The 23,121-nt window shown below is 33.2% G+C and overlaps 1 protein-coding gene across 4 annotated transcripts; it reads left to right on the forward strand.

Moving 5' to 3' along the window:
- The first annotated feature begins 1,870 nt into the window (after positions 1–1,870).
- LOC138327803 (L-proline trans-4-hydroxylase-like) lies at positions 1,871–11,239 on the forward strand. 4 transcript variants are annotated; one of them, XM_069274187.1, is made up of 11 exons: positions 1,871–3,355; positions 3,684–3,794; positions 4,432–4,471; positions 5,157–5,238; positions 5,554–5,635; positions 6,892–7,002; positions 7,592–7,686; positions 8,259–8,349; positions 8,786–8,915; positions 9,825–9,976; positions 10,614–11,239. In XM_069274187.1, exons 3-11 carry the CDS (start codon positions 4,453–4,455, stop codon positions 10,737–10,739), a joined length of 888 nt encoding a protein of 295 aa, XP_069130288.1. In that variant the 5' UTR covers positions 1,871–3,355; positions 3,684–3,794; positions 4,432–4,452; the 3' UTR covers positions 10,740–11,239. The 4 variants fall into 4 exon arrangements, with proteins under 4 accessions (XP_069130288.1, XP_069130289.1, XP_069130287.1 ...); XM_069274188.1 differs by lacking the exon at positions 5,157–5,238; XM_069274186.1 differs by lacking the exon at positions 3,684–3,794.
- Positions 11,240–23,121: the final 11,882 nt, after the last annotated feature.

A 23,121-nucleotide genomic window follows, 5' to 3' on the forward strand; every position in this document is an offset into this window, starting at 1 on the left:
AAACAGACAAAACTTCCACTCTATTAATGTATAGATTGCGGTGGATCAGATTGTGGTGAATGCAAATTCCCGTATTTTAGACCTTAGTTGCGAGATCGCCAGGGTCAGCACATGATGCGAATAATCGATATTTGAGGTGAGAATGGTGCTAGTAAAATGTCACTTAATGTACATGTACTTGTCGATAGCGGATATCCATGTAAAAAGTTCTAAAAACTGGCTCTTGACACCATCCATATGTACCTCAACCCATTACCCGGACAACAGACTCAGTACAACATGTAAATGTTTCTAAAATTGTTGCTACCATCCTGGGATGGTAGCATCCTGGGATGGTAGTTTTTATAATCGGTCGCTTTGCCTGCCATGTTGTTGGGATTTCACATGGTTATAAATAGTCTTTTCACTTTGATTGGCTGGCCGAAACGATTTACGTGTGTTGATTGGTTACTTGTTGTTGAAGATTTCATATGTGTAAGGGGTACCAGTGGGGAAATTATTGCAAACAAATTATCATTTGATAAACCCAGAGAAGTCCGAATGTTTTTCTGGTTGTCGAACATTATTCTTAAAAATCACACAAGACGGCGCTACATGTACTGATTTGAATATAAGTTCACAATCGGATCCCCTCGGAGAAATTGACGGAAATTACTCCGAGATGTCGCGATTGTATAAGTTCGGTGATTTGCCGAATTTTGTTTACATTATCGGGAGCGCGTGGAACATCTATGTACAGCCTATTGTTATGTATGGCACTAAAAACATGTAGTTATGAGATAAGGGAGATAACTCCTATAGCTTTATTATCAATACATCCTATAAAGGTCATATCATTAATCTAGGTTATAGAACTTTCTAAATATTATCATGTATAAACAAATATGTTTGTAAACATGTTGATTATAAGTAGAGATCTAGAATGATCTATTTCCGGAAAGTTCTGTGTGTTTATTTGTTTACTGTTTTTAGTTAGATATTTCTAGAAGTAGAAGGTTCTCCAATATTCTTGAATTAGGGTTTAGCTATATATACTCCAACTGTCAAAAGCTAATCAGAACTGTAATGAGACCTGTAATTAGACATATCAAGAATTGTACAGCGCCATATAAGATTCTATTGGGAGAGCTATTGTGACTTTATCTGTGGATTATTACAACACTTTGTGTGGATTTATTCATATTGCCTGGAACTTTACAAAAATCATCGGTGGACATTCATTTTCCTCCTGGATTTGTGATTATTGTTTATTTGAAACCTGGAAGGATCAAGGAATATACCAGGACATTCGCATACAGATAAGTAACACTTTAAATCATCGTATTACTCTTGTACCACCACCAATTACTTTAGATATTGTAAACCATCTATGTATAATAATGTACATATAATTAAATTGTGTTTTGAATTTAGCTGCTGGTTTCTCATTTCTGTCATTCGTTCTTGTAACACTATCTAGAACTTTTGGCTAGATGATCATGACCTACTTGTAAAAACTGTCCGTACATGGGAGATGCTGAAACAAAGCTAGGCTTTACTTAGGGGATATTTCAATTTGTGCAACTGTAAAGTACAGTTTTAACCGAAATGATCTTGTTTATATGCGTATATGTCAGTACAGTATATACTAGACGGAAAACTCGTTGCTTTAGCATTAGGAAAAGGCCCACTGCACCTTCTGAACAATTTTATTAAAGTAAACAAAACGTTCATTTTCATAACGCAGGTCGTATTATGGTTCCCGACGTCGTCATAATTACAACGTGTTAGTTGACTATGTCTGCGTCAGACGGCAAAACCTCAACTTGTTTGGTGTTGTAACCTCATTTTTGGACATATCATGTTATAATTGTTTTTAAGAAACTTTTTTTTCGGAAAGGTAGCCTAGTGGCCCTTTCATTAATATCATGAAGTTGATTATTTTTTACATTGAATGCGCAAGCATTTAAATTATCATTCTTCAAAAATGAATTGTCATAAGAACTATGACAGCTAACTGGGAACAGAACAATGCGTCAAGCTTTCCAACAATCACGTCCTAATAAATAATGCTGTATGGTAGCCTTCCTACCTTTTTTGGAAAGCTAATACTTGTGTTACCTTTATTAACAATTTTCTCTGGTCACTCGCGCTACTGTTATTATTGCATTGGAGAGTTTTCCAAAAGGGAACTAACTCTAGTTGTATAATGTTATATTTGTATGAACCAGAAACATTTGTACAACGAGATTGGAAACTCCTTCTTTGCCTTTGTTGAATGGCAGAGGGACCTCTGGTTTATGGGCATTTTCCCTTAGCTAATTACTTTTAAAGTGTATTCTTTTAAACATGATATTTTTGCATCAACACGAAGTTTAAACATTATAACATGGTTTGATATAATCAGTTTTCCCAATTGATGTTATTTAATATGAGTTTTGAAAGCATAAAACATGAGCAATTTTACCTGTTTTTTTCGAAAATCAGACATTCAAAACCGGAATTGAATTTTGTTTTAATAATATATAAGTTAACATATTATTTTTTCTTTCAAAATCGTACTCAAAGCATCTGAAAATTACTGAACTTTTAAAACATATCAAAGTTATTCTGCTGCATTTAACAATTTAAGAGTTTATCTTAAAACCGCTTGGGACAAACAGAGGTCTACATCTGCCGATCGTAAAAATGGCGGAGTTGCCAATCTCTATGTATATATGTTTATTGTATGAACATCATAGTTGCAAAAAAAATAAGAAGTGAAGTTCAACAGACATCATGTATAGTGTTTCACCATATCAAATTACATGTTTAATTTTGATTAGGCCTACCATATTTTTGATACTGCCTACATTTACATACATTGTTGTATATAGGTATCGACACATTTTGATGATACGATATCGGGAGTGCACAAGTAACAGGTCAAGGCCACATGCACGTTTCATATCAAGTTACATTTAAATTGTACTATTATCTAGGATTTTGTTGGTGATTATTTATAACTTCAATTTTCCGTAAATAACTTGTCATGTGGAAGTAGCAGATACATCGTTATTCACATATGTACACCACCACCAACAACAACAACAACAACAACGCCTTTGTTTAACTGCCATGAATAACATTTACAATACATGTTAAATATAGAATTAGGTCATAAGATATAACATACACATTGCCATAAGCAATTTTGTGTAAAACAACAAATAAACGTAATGAAAAAAATAAACTGTCGAACCTGATTACGATGCTGATAACATTGATAACGATTCAAGCACAATCACAGTTAAGTCATGTGTGCGTTGTACTGTTACAAATTACATACACGGTATACACGAACTAGACGGAATTCCCCTCCCAGCTAGCGGTCCAGGTGAGAGAACATTCGAATTCTATTATCATCATTGATGTCGTGGCATTTGCTATTTATTTACACTATATCTTATCACTTTTGATAGCTAACTTTTTTTCTAAACGTTACTTTTTAACATAGAACCAATGTTTTAACATAAAGCAAGTGTTTTAAAAAAGTTTGGAAATTTTGATCAATTTTGTTTTCGTTCCTGAAAAGCAATGCGAACGAAAAGAAGAGAATCATAAGATCATCAATCAAAATGCAAGCATTTTATTAGTTTTAGAAGAGGAGTGTCAATTTGGGCCCTCTGGTGGCCATGACCGATAAGCATTACATTTTTTTACAGATACCCGAGGTTTAGATTTTCCTTAAATACTGTAGACCAGACAAGCAGGCCACCCATAACGATTCATATTCAAGTCGTTAAATAAATGTAGTTATCCTATTTACAAATAAGGTTAGTAAAATAATTCAAAGTATTCTTTCAGTGTTGTGTGAGATAAAACAACACGAATTGGCGACAGTTTAAAATGTAACGTCTTTTTTTTTCTTTCATAGCCTATTTAACGTCATTTATTGAGTTGTGAAATAATGACATAATTTTATGTTAATGAAAATACTTATTACACAAACAAAATTGAATTATTATATTATCTTAATTTAAAATTTCTTTATTTGTATGCTGAATGCAGTATTCTGACTGTTCCACTGTGAAATACCAAACAAGGAAATTGACGCTAGTTATTGTTTAAGATACCTACTAATCGTATATGAAATAGTATATGATCTTTAATGAGTATTCATTTTATATGAGATTTGATGAAACGAGTCTAAGAAATTTCTTTTTATTTTGCGAGCCTTGACATTAACAAAAAAAAACTGGAATCAATGTTCAATAAGAATTTATCTATCCATTTTGCACAATATTCTGTAAGCAGAACTACCATCAGGTTTTTTATACTCAAATTGCTCCATCAATGAATTATTTTCACCCATTTTAACCCCTTTTCTCCCAAATCTTACGCAAGATAACTTTTATTATGAATGAGGAATATTTCATTATTTCATTAGATAACGTGTTGTTTCTATTCCAGGCGGAGTGATTACCTGTTGCCATGACGACACTGACAGGAGGTAAGTTACATCTCTACTGACGATTGTATCAGACTGATATATTTAAATCATGTTTTTATCAAAATTGCATCTGACACTGACATAGTTATTATTATTTGTTTTGCATACGATTAGATAACAAACACCTGTATCCATTACGATTCTGATATAAAGCCCCCTATGTTGTTACCTTGATTTAATACAGTTTTGTATAGTGTTTCAAATTTCGCGGGTGTAAAATTTCGCGATTCACTGCTTTGAACTTATTCACGCGGGTTTATTTTCATGAATTATCTTGCTAGCTTTTTTTAAGTCCCATTTTTATGACAGGCTACAATACGTGAAACGATGATTTTGATAAGTTTCACGAAGTATTGAACAGTGGTTTATGTATGTATATGGACGAACATATGTTTTTGATTTGTGTCTTGAATACTATTATATCATAATGTCAGTTAGGCTGTCAGGAAAGGGCATTTTCCCATTTTTTCGAAATTTTCACTAAAAAAATCTTTTCTGGACGTGTTGATTGAAAATTTCTGAAAAAAAATGTCTTCCACTACATTTTGTATTATTTTAGAAGGTGATATCAAAGAGAAGTTTTCGTTAGTATGTCCTGTTGGTATTAAGCTATGGGTAACTATTGTTTGCAAGTTTAATAAGTTTCATTTTAAAAAACTAATTACTATTTTCACATTTAATACAGTGTATCCGTTTTCACCGGAAGAATTTAGCGTGTCTAAGGATATGAAGAAGCATTTCGACGACAAAGGCTACATTATTGTCAAGTAGGCGTAGAAACATTATTGTCAAGTAGGGGTAGAAACATTAGCCGATACTAAGCTGTCATGTCTTGATTAGGATTTCACTGCAAAAACATAAATGAATATCTTTATAAAATGAAAATGGTGGCAATCTGAAATCAATCAACATGATTCAGAATCTGAAAATATCATTGAATTATAAAATTTTGATAAAAAATGTTAAAAATTGATATCTTGCTGAAAACTCTCGGTACTTTCACGTTTCCGGAAAGTGACGTATGTTCCCTGTTGCTTAATGGTGTACAATCCTAAAATAGTCTGTTCTCTACATTCACATAGAGGCCTTTTTGACACGGAAGAAATGGCGAATTTAAGAAAGGTGTTTGAAGATACGGATATCATCAAGGAGAATGGATACGGGGTAAGCTTAATGCATTTATCAGTTATGGGCCGTTGTTTATTTCATTTCAGAATATTTTTATTGTAATAATACAATTGAGATTGAGCAACAGGCAATGCCTATATTATCCCTCTCCCGGTACGTAACTACATGAATAACAGTACAATACATAAAATCCGTAAAAAGAAAATAGAAATAGCATATTGTTGACGAAAATGAAAAAAAAACTATTTAGGAGAATCTCATAAGTTGAAAACAAAGCATGGAAACTTTTGTAAAAGAGGTAATCACACTTTTGTTATTTTGTTAAAGATGCTCCACAACCGACAAAGAATGAATAACTCATTTGAACAATATTAAGCGTTTACTCATGTAAATATGTCTAGATAATGTCTAATTAACACAAAAAATGATGTAAAGTAATTTACCATAGATTTGGTGAATGCATTCCATATATGGTATAGTGCCATGGACGTTTTTCGGGAAGTACTAGGAGATTTAAACTTTCCAATCTTTATGAATGGTTTAAAGTAAATAACGTTTGCAAGTGAAGGAAAATACTAATTCATCTGCTCCTTAATTTGATGAAGAGAATGTACCATTTGTTGACGAAGAAGCATCTTAACTACATCGTTGTTTATATCAATGAGGTGTCATATCACCCTGTTATAATTAAATAATAACCGAAGACGTACCTTCTAACAGAGGAGGACGTACCTTCTAACAGAGCGATAAAATATAAAATCAGAGGTTCATAATTTTTATATTACATAATTTATGAAACTGTCAAAACATGCCAATGGTAGTTAAAAGAAAATTAGAACAGATACATGAGGAACTCCTCGTTCACAAGATCACTACTACCTTGATTGTGATAGTAATATAGAGTCGATGTTCTACATATAGAAACGCCGATCTTAAATACAAAATATCAACCTACACACCATGTATTAGTCAATGAAAGATGGCATAATTATAGCATATATGTAGCATATATGATATAAATAGTTTTACCAATTTTGATCACGATCATGATTATGATACATAATTTAAGTTTATGTTAACTTTTAATGTATCATATGTTCATCAATGTTTTGCGCAGTTTATCACCACAGAATGTTTATGATAATCAATCGATTCTTCAGGAAACACTTAGAAATGTTACAGCATGACGTAATAGAACACAAAAACAGATAATTATTTAAAAGAAACTGTTCTCAATAGGTTTGTCTTTATAAGCATATGGCATACTATGTCTGATCTGGATTGCTCAACAGGTAGCTGACGAAAAAGGACGGAAAGCGTCCTTGCTCTTGTGGAACCAGCCAGGCCATGACGTATCTGGAATGATGTCACGATGTGAGAAGGTTGTCAACACGTGCGAGGACGTACGTAAGGACGCGTGCAGGTCACGTGTCAACCATGTCTTGTTTTGTTTTAGTTGCGAACTGTATGAAAATGCGTAGTTGATTATTGCAAAAAGTTAGCAAACAATTTTATTTTGCAACACATTGAATATGCTTTTTTAGAAGACGTTCTTGTTTATTATCAATTTTGAGCGTATTATTACTTTTCTGAATAAAATAAAGGCATTTATTTCAATGTACTATTTTATTGATAAATTAACGGACTATTTTTAACAAATCAATACGCCATAGCAATGTCTTAATTGTGAAGCCAAGGTTACATAACGTTTTCGCGGCATTTACGCCTATGGACCCCTAAGGCATAAACATGTATAACGGTGGTAAACTGTAAGGACATACACAATTATTTTATATTAATTCTACCTTCTACAAAATTGTTTTATATTCATTCTACCTTCTACTTAGAAAAAAAAATATTTACGTTGTTTTCCACTAATCAACGCGATTAAAAGGGCTTGAAAAACGTAGTTTTGCAAGTTTGGGATGTGGCATTCTGAATTGTATTCGGTATCTACTACAGCCTGTTGTGACAACTGTATTATTGTTTCAGTTACTGGATAAAGGAGAAATATATCACTACCACTCCAAACTGTTGTACAAACAACCAAAGAACGGAGGCTCCATCATATGGCATCAAGATTATGGGTAAAACACAAATGTTTTTCTTTACGTAAAATGAAAGTTATGTAAATAACATATTTATAAGTGTTGCTTTGTTAGTATCTGTGTAAATGAGGTGACTAATTATTCTCATTGAACTTATCCCGAATCTACCCTAGATTTCTATAATTGATGTCGTTAATGAAGCAAAGAACGTTAACTCTATTGGAACACATGTATCTATATAAGATAGAAGATAATGATTTGCTCAAATGCATTTCAATTAATTGATTTTTCAAATAGTCACTGCGACCTGATATATACTACTTAAGGTAGGTCTGTGAGTCGCGTTTTTAACCTTCGACATATTTGAATTATGACATATCTTAATGGCAACAGGACAATGCAGTGTCATTAAAATTAATAATGTTTTGAAGGGGAGATAACACGGCATAAAGAGCAATACCGTTTTGATAAACTCAAATACCTCTCTGTCACCACGTTGTTCTGACGTTTTATGAATTATGTTAACGATTAATGAATTTGCAACTGATAGCCAAATGATACAAAATATACTTCATGGAATTCAAATATCATTTTACTGTTAATATGGCTAGGTATTGGTACGATAATACCTGCTTGTTTCCTGATATGATGACGGTATTTGTGGCCATCGACAGGTGTCATAAGGGTAACGGCTGTCTACAGGTAAACCTCTATATTACGAGATAATGTGAAAAGTATTTTGTCGATCACGTAATCGAAGGAGCAGGTAGATGTGGTTTTTATAAATACGATAACTATCACTCAGCTGACGAAGCAAGTTTCGTTGGCTCATTCACAATCGGTAGAGCCGTAGCTCTTCACACCTGAGACCCGAGTTAGATTACTGGCCGGGTCACTCTACACAAATCATATGTATTTTCCTTGTTCTTCTACAATGTTGTATAATTTGCCATATATAACGATAGCAGTACACTTATATGTAACTTTTATCAACGCCATGTGTAATTGTCAAAAACAGTGGTCGACGAAACTTTCATTGAATTGGGCTTTTTTTCTTTAAAAACGATCCAGTTATTCAGTTTCATATTATTCGTTAAGTTTTTTTTCGTTCATTTTATTACTTCTCGTGGTTCAACAGCTCCTCCCCGGTTCCAATAAATGTGGCCGCATTGACCACGGACGTGTAGAGGGTCAAACACGTGCGGACCTGGATAGAGTTAATGCTATTGAGAAGGTTTGCCCTAAAGTATACGCGGAGATCGACCCAGGTATATGACCACAAATAATCTTGTTGTAGGTAACAACAAACTAAATAAAAAAGAACTTCAAAATGGCCCCTGTGTAAACAAAATTGAGCCCAGGATAGAATTTTAACCCGGCCGCTGATTGGCTGGCTAATTATGAATTTCAAAAGTAAAAATGTTTTCTGACATGTAATTATTCCTGGATAACCATAATATGAATTTGAAAATTCATATTGAGATTTAAGTTCAAAATATAAATTTTAATAATGAATAGGTAATAAAGTTAGAATTTCAGGCTTTTTAGTGCAAAATGCGCCTGATTTCAATATAGCTACCCTGGTTGGAGTTTGAGCAGAAGGACCCAATTTTTTTCTATCTAGTGTTATATGAGAACCTAGACTTTAATTATAGAACACAATAGCTAACTAGTATTCCTTTGTTTAAATAATACAGTACAAAACTTTAACAAAGTTTAACACCGTGGTTTATGTAAAATTATTTAGTTGGTTGTTCTATTGTAGAAGTACTTGTCGCCATAAAATGTTTGAGAAACAGAAACACCACATACAACAGCACATCATATTGAAGCGTAACTAATGTTTATTTGATAAAATGTGTCCTTAGATATATGTTTGATGTCCTTGCCACGATTGTTTATTCAATAAATAAATTGCAGCGTAATAGATACTTATTACATGTATGCAGAATCATAAATGAGTGTTAACCTCTATGAATAGGTTGCAACATAATACATAATTTATGTCTATACATTATCATTGACATTAAATGCAAAATCTTCAATACAAAAGAATTACATAAGCAAAGCCACTGGATATCAGGTGGATTTTTCATTTAAATATGTTTCCTGTATTAAAGTTTTCCCCATTGTGTAAAATATTACAACGCTTTAAATATGAAAATTGTGGGTTTTAGGTGACGCTATATTCTTTCACTGCAATGTGCTACACAGAAGTTCTGCGAATACCAGTACTGACCGACGCTGGGCCTTTCTCATGACATACAACACCAAGGATAATAATCCGACTACGATCCATCACCATGCCAGTTACACGCCCTTACACAAGGTCAGGACTTAAGATCGTGATACAGACTTAAGTCCAAAACAGTCTTAAGACTTAGCCAATCAAAGATGACGTTACAGAAAGTTACAGCACATTTGATTGGCTAAGTCTTAACTTATGTCCAAGATAGGTTAATGTTCATGAAGCCTGATATCTATGTGACGTCACCATCAAATAAATGTCGTCATCGACAGTGAACACTTCTATGGTAACGCCTCAATTATCGATAACGTCACATCATATTATTGGTCACTCGAAGAGAGAGGCGTATATCTCTATCTACCTTTATCTCGTAACCAATGAATAGCGTCTCATAATTTGCTGAGACCAAACTGGTTTTGACATGGTATTTTTTAGTCAATACTGAATAGTGTAAACCAATCGATAGCATTTCGAGTATTTTGTGTGAAAATAGAAATGACACAAATGAATTGTCACGAAAATTTGTTAAAAACTTTTAACTTCAAGTTTATATAGCATAATCAAATGATGTAAGACAGTAGATCTCCTCCACGAAAAAAACAAACAGTTGGTATAGAGAGTTGTGTAATTATGATCTTTTTTAGTGAATAATTTGGTATTTTGTGCAACTATTGAAGAAAGGACAACGATGTAATTAAATATTTTTTTCTACTTTTAGGTACCCAATAATGCCGTCAGGGAGTGTACTAATTACAGTGATTTCTCTGGAAAAGACTTCTTTGACCCGACGGAGGACTCCCCGAAAGTCGCCATCATCAAAACACAACTCACCTGTGAAAGATAGACAAGGATTGGACAAGGATTGTTATGGCAACTCACCTTTGAAATATAGACAAGGATTGTGATCACAACTCACCTGTGAAAGATAGACAAGGATTGTGATGACAACTCACCTGTGAAAGATAGACAAGGTTTGTGATGACGTTCGGCCAATCGCATTCCTTCCTTATATGTGGATGTGTATAGACATAACTCCGTTTTTTATATCCTGACTAGAAGAGCAGTGAAACCAAAAAACTGTATTCACATTTAACGTTGTTCCTTTCTGCTTAGCGTTTTGATTTAGATAATAAAACTATTTATCTATATTAATCTATAAGTGCTTTTAAGTTAATCCTTATAACTCAATCGTGTTTCTCAGTTAAATTCCAAAGTTACAGAAAGTTGTTTTTTTTCATTAAGCATCTTATACATCGACGCTCACGTCCTGCAACTAAGTTTGAATATAAAATATGTCTGTTTGGACGTTGAATTAAACAAGGTTATTTCCCTCATTTTTTCCTTTGTTTATCTTATCTTTTTTTATATTTTGAAGATGAATCACAATTTTAAGATGTAGCCTACATGTTGTTGCCTTAACAGCCGATTATTTTCAGGCTGTGGAATGCAACATTTGATTTTGAAACAATATACAAATTGACAATACAATACAGCCTCGAGACGTCACAGCTTTAACTTAATCATTATTTTCTCTGTATATTTTTCTTCAAAACTAGACAAGTAACGAATGCAAGCAACGGGATTTGCGTTGAACATAACACGCAATTTACATGTATGGAGCATTGACTTTTTGAACATTATTTCAAAATGGCGGAAGTAAGATATGAAATTGTAAAATATACAATAAAACCTCGAGGTATCCGAGAAAAATACTTTTTCGTATGTAGATATGAAGAATGGGGCTATTATACCCGAGGGTCGCAAATTGTTGTTAAACCCGAAGTTTGGCGTGGATTCCACAACAATATATGATTAAGGGCAGAATATCTCTACCATTCATGTCTATAAACGAAAGAGTATTTTGTCGCATACCTCGACGTTTTATTGTAATTTTTACAACGAGTCGTATAGTATTACTAATGATCTTTGTCAAAATAAAGTGTGAAAAATATCAAGCAAAATATCCATCATAACATTTTGAGCCCTTTTATTAAGCAAACGTGGTGACAAAATTGCGATATCAAGCTTCCTACCATATGAAAATAATACTATGTTAAAAAAATCAATAAAAATATCAAAGCATACATTAAAAAATTGAAAAAAAAATCAACATACTTCTTCAAAATATCTATCTCCGATACTCCTACTATCAAAGTACAACTGGAAGAAGTTCAGTAGACAAAATTTGACCATTCATATGTCTATAAAAAGGAACGATGCCTAACGTTAAAATTAGTGTATCGCTATCAACCTATTTCATCAAAGAATCAAACTGCACTATCTAGTGCTACGATAATAGTCCATGGGTTGGTATAACGGTAGTGATAGTAACCCCGGGAGTATCAGGGATGTCCTTACTAGTGCTATGATAATAGCACATGAGTGGATATAACAACAGTGATACAAACCCCCCTTGAGATCAGGTTTGTAAAAAAAAAAAAACATGCCAACGATATTTACATCTGATGATGATTTCGAGAAAAAAGGGTATGCGTTGTCCAAGTGACAGTTATGCATGCCTTCACTATATGGTCACTTCTTAAAAGAAGTTTTTTTTACTGAAATAATAGTAATAGATATATACACCCTCAATTAAGGATTAACTTGAATAGATTTTTTTTATGTTATGGAGATATAACACAAAAATCTGAGTGTACTCTCATCATAAACCGCTTCGCGGTTTATTTAGAGTACACTCAGATTTTTATAATCCTTATAATTCAATTTACTAAAGATAATCTCTTCAACATTTAAAATTCATTTTGGGACTCTTTTGTCTATGAAATTATTACGCCGTCATCTCAGCCAATCAGAAGCGACGTTACAAACGGCGACGCCATTTTTTCCTTTATGGGCTGATAAAGTAAATTGTTAAGCCAATGAAAATGCTCGTAACAAGCAAAATTGAATTATTGTTGTATAATACCAATTAATGAACTCATGGAATAATTGTAATTGATTAGCAGCTGGGTGATAAAAAATATTTAATATGTAGAAATTATTACTGATACAATTTTCACTTTCAATGAAAACTTTAAATGACAAATATTTTTTAAACATAAATAAAGCTATAGTGAATCAAAATGATTTTTTCAAATTTACACTATAAACTTTATGGCCACGAACGTCCGCATTTCTGGAACCCCTCTCCACTAGATGTGGAATTCCTGATCTCAACATAGGATTACATATATACCAAACATCTATTGGTCAGTCTTGTAGCATTACCAGAGAACATTAACAAATATACAACTGTCTGTTACAAACCTACACCACACATATATTTATCATTCTATGTTGACTTTAAATCTAACAGTCTTGGCGTAAATGACAATCTTAAGGTTCGGGTCTTGGTAGTGTTTTCCTGTTCATATCTCATTCGTCAATAAATGATAAATGTCCATTGCAAATGAGATATCTTGTGCATGATTTCATTAATTGAAGATATGTTTTAAATGTAAAAGAAATAGCAATATAATAAAAACAGGGAATCTTAACAAGACATGATCCATGGAAATAAGTAACAAACCATAGATGTATATGAAGACTTCCAAACATTTACTAGAAAATTTGTCCACGGCGATCAGGAGAACTGTGTTATAAAAATATGCAAAATCTGAGTCAAGTCATAACCATAACAAGATTAAAAATGAAGAAAAAACCTATCGAATGTAATATGTTATCGTCGATTGCTATTATTTCATTCTGTGGCTACAGTTACTGTGATCTTGTGGTCAAAAAACATATGGGGTGTAGGGGTAAAAAAGGAACATTGTGTTACGGAGTCTGACTTAAGTGTTATCAAACTTTCACCATCATAACAATACGCTTGATGCGAGGATCGTTCGCTAAAAGGTTCCAGGCTATGAAGCTAATATTCCAGGGATCTGATGGAGAAGACACATAACGACCGTTCAGGTTTATGTCTGCACAGTTTCTATGCCACCACGGACTATGCATTCGCTGAACACATGAGTGGTAAGGATTATTGTCGTTGTCTCTATCGTTTGTACTAAACCTCATTCCAGAACTAGCCGCCATGGCATCATCTGCGAAAGAAGAAACTGGCATCACTGCATTAAAACTGATTTAAAAATGGAAGAAAAACAAGAAACGCGTATAGATATAGGTTAGATTATAAACTAGTGACATATGCAAAATCAGGCGAATTATCTGATATATCTTGTTCCGACTTGTCAATCGATGATGGTTGGTTTCATGATTTCTAGGTAACCATTGTTTCTGTTTCATTCGCCAGGATACAACAGCTTGTCGGCAAATTGTCTATTTTATAGACACGTGATAAATCATACTACAGATATGCTTCATGTCACGGTAGCTAGGCTAAATGGAAATAGGCTTGGTTTTCGACGCCTTTTTGAAACGGATTTAACTTTCAGGCTGGACAATGACGAAACGGCTTTAATCACATATATACATGGTTTGGCGAAGCGAGTCTTAAATATTTGTATTTTTGCGTGTCTGGTGATTATTAATCGATTACAGGTACCATTGACCTTTAATCGATTACAATCGATTGCATTATAAAAAGTAATTGAAATTACGCTATATTTTTATACTAAAAAGTGTTCGTTTATTGAAATAGTACTTACTTGTCACGTTCCCGGAGAATCCAGAGATATCAAGCCGATAATATTTTATCTCGTTAGACACTTGGAAATGGGAATACTCGGCATAAATTCTGTTACAGTTGAAGTCATCTAGCTCGATACGTAGTACCCTTGGTGTTGTTGTCAAAAGATACAGTTTCTCATTGCCTTTGAAACAAAATGGAAACTATTTTAGTAAAAAATATTACAACACTAATATCACTATTATAGATAATTTTAAAACAAAAAACACATGTTTGCCAAAATTGCAAAACAATATATGATTTTTTTATTCTTGAAATTGTCAGAAAAATACAAGTACAGTTTGGTTTCTTGTGCAGTGCTAATAAAATATATCATGCTATTTGTGGCATCTAACAAAATATTTATTGGTAACTTATCCGTGCATTCCTTTTTCGGATTCGTGTCAGTTGTAATGGAACGTGTTTGGATTCTTCTCATATGGTGGTACTCGCTTCGATTCAATAACCTATCGTTCATGCTCTAAGAACATAACGGATATAGTAGCAATACATGTACATGTACATAACAAATTTATACGCTGATAATGATAATACTAGAGAGCATGTTTATTGAGTCCATGTCAGTGCAAACTATAAATATATGCATAATAAATCAAATTTCTGTGAATAGAAATCAAGTCTTCCTTTTATCAACAAAAACGGAATATTCAATGACTAATGATAAGCATCATGTCCGCCATCTTCGATCAACGAAGCGAACCACTTGCACGGTTCAACTAGAAAAGTTCCATGACATATACAGCAAATCCGTAAATGATACTTACACGTAAATGGAAGGTACAGTAAGTCAATGATTAGCTTAATCACATGATTAGTGAAAAAAAAATTCCCATTTAGTAAAATATGTGTGGAGTTCTTAAGATTCATATAAAATTCCTTAAAATTCGGATCACTAAAAACTATTTCATATTTATTTGAAAATTGGCCTTAAAATGTGGATACACCAATCACCTTTTGGAAAACTTGGCCCCGAACTTTACAATAAACAGCCATCATTGCAACGTGTTCATGTTCTGAATTGTAATTTTCTTAGACAATACTACCTCATTCTAGGTTTTCATCACAGTTAGGGTTTTTGTTTCTTCCACGACACGGAAAGCTTCATTTCACTTTATTTTGGTATTTAAGTAAACGTAATATAACTTATTGGGGACTTTAACTTCCATGTCTTTGTATTCCTTACCGAACCAAAACTCGCCAGTAAGATCCCCAAATCCCGACTTGTATTGTTGCCAGCCCCCATAGAAGTCCACTTCTCCACTGAATCGCCGGTGTATAATCTTATTGAAAGAGAAATAAGGAGTCAGTTTATAGGTAGCATTGAAGAATATATTGGAAACATTAACTGTTCCATGCAAGAGGTAAGAGAAAATGTAAACCAGGTTCAGTAATATCTTTTATGGTTATTAGGTTAGCGTGAATGAATCCCTTAATAGAAATGAAATGATGACAATACGAAATTTGCAGTTAAAAAGGCAAGAGAAATATAGGACCTCCAATGAGCGTTCATTTCAAATGTGTTGTTATGAAATGAGTGTAGGAGAGGACAATCAATATAAACATAAGTCATACTTTATCACGTGAAACGTTTATTTCTTTGTGTTTTAGGTAGTCCGCAAAACTATATAAATTCAATTACAATACACTGTATATTCACCTTTGTTTTAATGGCATGGGTCAAAATTTTATCAGTTGATGACGAAAATCAAATTCGTTGTGTAAATTGGTAGTGCTAATACTATTTCTAGGAAATTAATCAACTCGGATGTGATAGTTTGTATACACAAAGACGTTCTGTTGAATACTCACAAACCAATTCCCATCAACTTTATCCACAAAAGGCCCAGAAAACATGACGTGGCCAATAGAGCGAGTTTCCACCACCGCTGATCCATAGGGGGCACATTCATTTTTCACTTAAAAGAAGAGGAAATGCTCATCACCACGATACAAAGTTACTTCATGTTATGCATTAATTGTACATTTTATAGGATTCTTTCTATCATGACATATTGAGAAATAATACTTAAAAAGTAAGGACGACGAACATTTATATTTCTCCAATCTGTGAAATTAAAGGTGCGTACTGTCTTTCACGGCTATTAAACCTCAAAATTTCTACTTAAAAACAACTTTACGAAGATTATCTTTCCCGAATTTGAAAAGGCAATATCAATACGTAAGTGGGGTTTACATGCATTCGAGGAATTTAATTTTTCGCGAATTACTGTGATCGCGAAATTCGCGAAAGTGAATCACACAAGAAAGAGGTGGTTTGCAGTATCTAACAGCTTTCATCTATTTTTAATCGCTGACTATCACTGCGCCAATAAATCTTCATTGTAAACTTAATAGGGGAAACTTGCTTGTTTGATGTAACTTTATCTTGTCTTATCTAGGTCATTGATATAGATTGTTATTGATAAAATTGGATTTTTTTAGGATTATTCGGAAACGTTGTGTGGGCTTTGAAATATTTTCATAAACATTTAAATGATCTTGTCTCTAAAATTGACCCATATGATATCTGCAGAATTTACCCATATGAGTCATTATCGGCAGAATTACTATACATGTATTTAAACTGTTCATAAAGAACTTGAAGACATACTCCTGTCATTGCTGACGTTTGTTAACTTAATGACATAAACATATCAAACAGAAGATAAATAAAACTAATAAAAATAAAAAATAAACATCTGAGCATTTGATTAATGCATTTACATGAAATAAAGAATAAGAATTGTTATCATACATATATATATTATAATTTTGAATTCTAGAATGCCTGTAATTTGGTTTGAATTCTTCTGTAACTATTTTTTCTTTCAAATGCATGCATACATGGTACAAATATCCTTCGGCATACTTTTTTGGTTAGAATACAACCCGATAGTGAAATAGGAAAACTTCTTACCTTTGTTGAAATAGGTGGTTGTCATGGATACGGTAGCTGAGAAATCCTCAGTAAACACACTGGTGTAGGTATTGCACGTCTTCTCGTCCTCGGTGTAAGAAAAGGAGGCACAGTCTCCATGTACACACAGCATTGCACAGTCCTTGCGTGTTTTTGTCCCAACAATCGAACTGATCAGGTTTGTACTGTGGTGTTGTGGCGACACTCGCAATATTTTATGAAACAAACCTGACCTGGTATCCATGGCTGTTGCAAAAGTCATGGAAAACAATATCCAAACAATAAAGTTTGTTTCCATAGTGATCGAATATATTAACGTGACACGGGCCTAAATCGTATTTCTTTAGTGGCACAACCTTATTACAATACAATTGAAAGCTACCGCTACCATGTTGCAAATGTATATTTGCATTATTTAAATATTTGCTCTCTCCCAATGATATAGTATCCCCCTTACAACAGTTTTAGTATCCTTTTCCAATAGTTATTTTATCACTTCTGGGCATAGGTATCACATCCATGTCCCATAAGATTAGTTTCATTCTCTTTTCGTCTTTTCGCCCCGAAAAGACGAAATTTAACAAACCTTAATTTTCGTCTTTTCGTCTTTTCGCCCCGAAAAGACGAAATTTAACAAACCTTGATTTTCGTCTTTTCGTCTTTTCGCCCCGAAAAGACGAAAATTAACAAACCTTAATTTTCGTCTTTTCGTCTTTTCGTCTTTTCGTCTTTTCGCCCCGAAAAGACGAAATTTAACAAACCTTAATTTTCGTCTTTTCGTCTTTTCGCCCCGAAAAGACGAAAATTAACAAACCTTAAATTTCGTCTTTTCGTCTTTTCGCCCCGAAAAGACGAAAATTAACAAACCTTAATTTTCGTCTTTTCGTCTTTTCGCCTTCCGGTCTGGTGTGGAAGTCATTTTGAAATCTTTTTATCTTAATATTGACTTAATTGTTCAATATAGAAGCATCAAAGTAGTTTATGATAACAATCGATTTATTAAATTGATAGTATTACAAGTATCTTCATCAATAACTAAGATTAGAAGTTTTAAAACAGAAGTCAACATGTTTGTTTACAGCAGTTACGTAGATTTCTCACACGTGGCATATGCCACGTGCCACTAACAGATTCATCATTCCGCAAATCCTTTAGCGTGATTGATACATTTTTTTAAAATTCATTAATACATTATTTTTTGTGTTCTAATCGCCCTCTTTAGCAATTACGCTTATCAAAACATTGCCGTGTATATGTAAGGACCATAATGAACTTAAGATGCTAAACATAGCACTTACAGGAGTTGCCTCCCCTACACAACTTGGAAAAAAAAAGTTGTCGGCGGGTATTATTTGAAAGCGTTTGAACCACGGATAAACTTGTTAACAAAATAATTTATGAAAGACAACTCGTGAAGACTTTGAGTTTAAAGGAAGTACTTGTACCAAGAAATTGCTCAAATACAGTTAATTATAACAGTCAATCAGTAGGTACAATGTACTGTGTATTATTTGAAAAGAACATTTTGACTACATACATGACATGGTATTCATCATAATTGTACATTAGAAATTACATTATAATCTCCGTCGTATATGATAGATGACAAAGTATATCTGTAATTTGTATTTTTTCGGGACGAAAAGGCGAAAAGACGAAAAGACGAAAATTAAGGTTTGTTAATTTTCGTCTTTTCGGGGCAAGACGAAATTTAAGGTTTGTTAATTTTCGTCTTTTCGCCCCGAAAAGACGAAAAGACGAAATTTAAGGTTTGTAATTTTCGTCTTTTCGGGGCGAAAAGACGAAAAGACGAGATTTTTGAAGGCGAAAAGACGAAAATTAAAGGCGCTAATTAGCGTGCTTCACTTTCGTCTTTTCGTGTTTGACTTTTCGTCTTTTCGCCGCGAAAAGACGAAATTTAAATTTGTTAATTTTCGTCTTTTCGGGGCGAAAAGACGAAAAGACGAGAATTAAGATATTTAATTTTCGTCTTTTCGGGGCGAAAAGACGAAAAGACGAAATGGCATAAATCAGCCACCGTACCCATAAGATTAGTTTAATCCTCTTTGAATAATATCACTTCCCTATCCCATTGTTTTCTTCTCCATACATACATCTAGACTCTCTTTCAATTGTAACGCCACCTTTCTCTTCTAACGTATCAATACGCTATTTAAGTAGAATCGCCACCTTCTAGGAAATATATCGTTGCCCTCTCTGAAAGTATCATTACCCGCCTCGAAAGGTACCAAGGTCCTGACTTCGTTGGAGTATAACCTTAATACTTACCAATGTTTGGTAACCTAGTAACGAGGATGACGTCATTCTGGCTTTTATCTACAGGTGAAAAGTAATTGGTTATAATCAAATCCATATCCGAGATTTTCAAATAGATTACCACATCAAAAACCAATATTAATGAAAAATACAATATACATCATTTAATAAACAACTTACCGAGTAGTGTTCAATAGAGCGGAGCGTGTCGTCAGGAACGTTTTATCGATGTAAGAAATAGCTCACACTTATGCCAAAATGAAGAGTGTTTACTCTGTATCCCTCAAAAATAGCAAAACTATGGGACAGTGACTATATAAGTAACTTGGGGTACGAGACCAAGTCATCTCTTTTCATTATGTTTGTTTATATGCCCATTTCACTGGTTCCACCTGTGTTTTTTGAGGATATTGTATGTTGGAGAATTGGAGAAGTAGTTTACACTAGCCATACAAGCTGCTTTCATACACCCATTACAGTATGTTTTTATTCGACGTAAAATCTATCAAAATGAAACCCTTCTTTGAATTTAATTATTTGCAATATGACAATGTTTTGTTTCAAAAACAGTCTTCATGTACATATAATTAAATTTTAGATGTTTTCATGCTAAATCCAACACTCTGATTAGCATATTCTTTTTCTTCATATACTATGAAGAAAAAATCCGAGGATGGCGCGAAAATCCGACTTATTCATGACGTCACAATAGAGACGTTGACGTTGCGTATTGATTTAGAAAAAATAATTCATCGGAAAATCGATAGACTAGTACAATTAAACGTATATTGTGTTATCAAGTAGGCTGAAAAATTCATTATAAGCATTGATGTAACTATTTTTTAACTTCATAGAGGAAAGAAAGAAATTTTATTTGCAAACTACTGTGAGAATCCGCTACGTGGATTCACACAGTTTGCAAACACAATTTCTTTCATACCTCTATGAAGTAAAAAATTAGTAACACCAATGCTTAATTAAGTTTATGATCCTTAAAACCTTAAAATATTTAGGAAATCTTTGGTATCTTAAAAAAATGAGAAATTTTGTTTGAATTTTTCTTTCTTGCCTACTGGTAGGCTTCTGAAAATCAATCGGACGCAAAACAGATAATAGCACACAAATGGCCTTATTGTTTACTTGTAAGTTTTTGTTTAATATCAAGACACTGTATGTGATTTTAAACAAGTACCAAGATCAAAATAAAGGACAGACTGTATAGTTGCTCCCATGGAAAATAGGAAGATTTCTTTAAATTTTTAGCCGTCGGAAATATCAAATAGGTCGTTAACACGATATCCCAATACCGTGTCATTGGAGGAAGATTTATTGCGTAAGTTCAAAGGATGATGTTTTCACAGATATTACATTATGTGTTTATTTGACGCCGGTAAGACAATAACAATTTTAAACAACTGTGTATGAAGCATGAATAATTTGTGATGTCCCTTAAGTTTATGATCCTTAAAACCTTAAAATATTTAGGAAATCTTTGGTATCTTAAAAAAAATGAGAAATTTTAATTGAATTTTTCTTTCTTGCCCACTGGTAGGCTTCTGAAAATCAGTCGGACGCAAAACAGATAATAGCACACAAATGGCCTTATTGTTTACTTGTAAGTTTTTGTTTAATATCAAGACACTGTATGTGATTTTAAACAAGTACCAAGATCAAAATAAAGGACAGACTGTATAGTTGCTCCCATGGAAAATAGGAAGGTTTCTTTAAATTTTTATCCGTCGGAAATATCAAATAGGTCGTTAACACGATATCCCAATACCGTGTCATTGGAGGAAGATTTATTGCGTAAGTTCAAAGGATGATGTTTTCACAGATATTACATTAATGTGTTTATTTGACGCCGGTAAGACAATAACAATTTAAACAACTGTGTATGAAGCATGAATAATTTGTGATGTCCCTTAAGTTTATGATCCTTAAAACCTTAAAATATTTAGGAAATCTTTGGTATCTTAAAAAAAATGAGAAATTTTGTTTGAATTTTTCTTTCTTGCCCACTGGTAGGCTTCTGAAAATCAGTCGGACGCAAAACAGATAATAGCACACAAATGGCCTTATTGTTTACTTGTAAGTTTTTGTTTAATATCAAGACACTGTATGTGATTTTAAACAAGTACCAAGATCAAAATAAAGGACAGACTGTATAGTTGCTCCCATGGAAAATAGGAAGGTTTCTTTAAATTTTTATCCGTCGGAAATATCAAATAGGTCGTTAACACGATATCCCAATACCGTGTCATTGGAGGAAGATTTATTGCGTAAGTTCAAAGGATGATGTTTTCACAGATATTACATTAATGTGTTTATTTGACGCCGGTAAGACAATAACAATTTAAACAACTGTGTATGAAGCATGAATAATTTGTGATGTCCCTTAAGTTTATGATCCTTAAAACCTTAAAATATTTAGGAAATCTTTGGTATCTTAAAAAAAATGAGAAATTTTGTTTGAATTTTTCTTTCTTGCCCACTGGTAGGCTTCTGAAAATCAGTCGGACGCAAAACAGATAATAGCACACAAATGGTCTTATTGTTTACTTGTAAGTTTTTTGTTTAATATCAAGACACTGTATGTGATTTTAAACAAGTACCAAGATCAAAATAAAGGACAGACTGTATAGTTGCTCCCATGGAAAATAGGAAGGTTTCTTTAAATTTTTATCCGTCGGAAATATCAAATAGGTCGTTAACACGATATCCCAATACCGTGTCATTGGAGGAAGATTTATTGCGTAAGTTCAAAGGATGATGTTTTCACAGATATTACATTAATGTGTTTATTTGACGCCGGTAAGACAATAACAATTTAAACAACTGTGTATGAAGCATGAATAATTTGTGATGTCCCTTAAGTTTATGATCCTTAAAACCTTAAAATATTTAGGAAATCTTTGGTATCTTAAAAAAAATGAGAAATTTTAATTGAATTTTTCTTTCTTGCCCACTGGTAGGCTTCTGAAAATCAGTCGGACGCAAAACAGATAATAGCACACAAATGGCCTTATTGTTTACTTGTAAGTTTTTGTTTAATATCAAGACACTGTATGTGATTTTAAACAAGTACCAAGATCAAAATAAAGGACAGACTGTATAGTTGCTCCCATGGAAAATAGGAAGGTTTCTTTAAATTTTTATCCGTCGGAAATATCAAATAGGTCGTTAACACGATATCCCAATACCGTGTCATTGGAGGAAGATTTATTGCGTAAGTTCAAAGGATGATGTTTTCACAGATATTACATTAATGTGTTTATTTGACGCCGGTAAGACAATAACAATTTAAACAACTGTGTATGAAGCATGAATAATTTGTGATGATGTCCCTTAAGTTTATGATCCTTAAAACCTTAAAATATT

The sequence above is a fragment of the Argopecten irradians genome, chromosome 7, assembly GCF_041381155.1.
Source record: "Argopecten irradians isolate NY chromosome 7, Ai_NY, whole genome shotgun sequence".
In the NCBI taxonomy this organism is placed as follows: domain Eukaryota; kingdom Metazoa; phylum Mollusca; class Bivalvia; order Pectinida; family Pectinidae; genus Argopecten; species Argopecten irradians.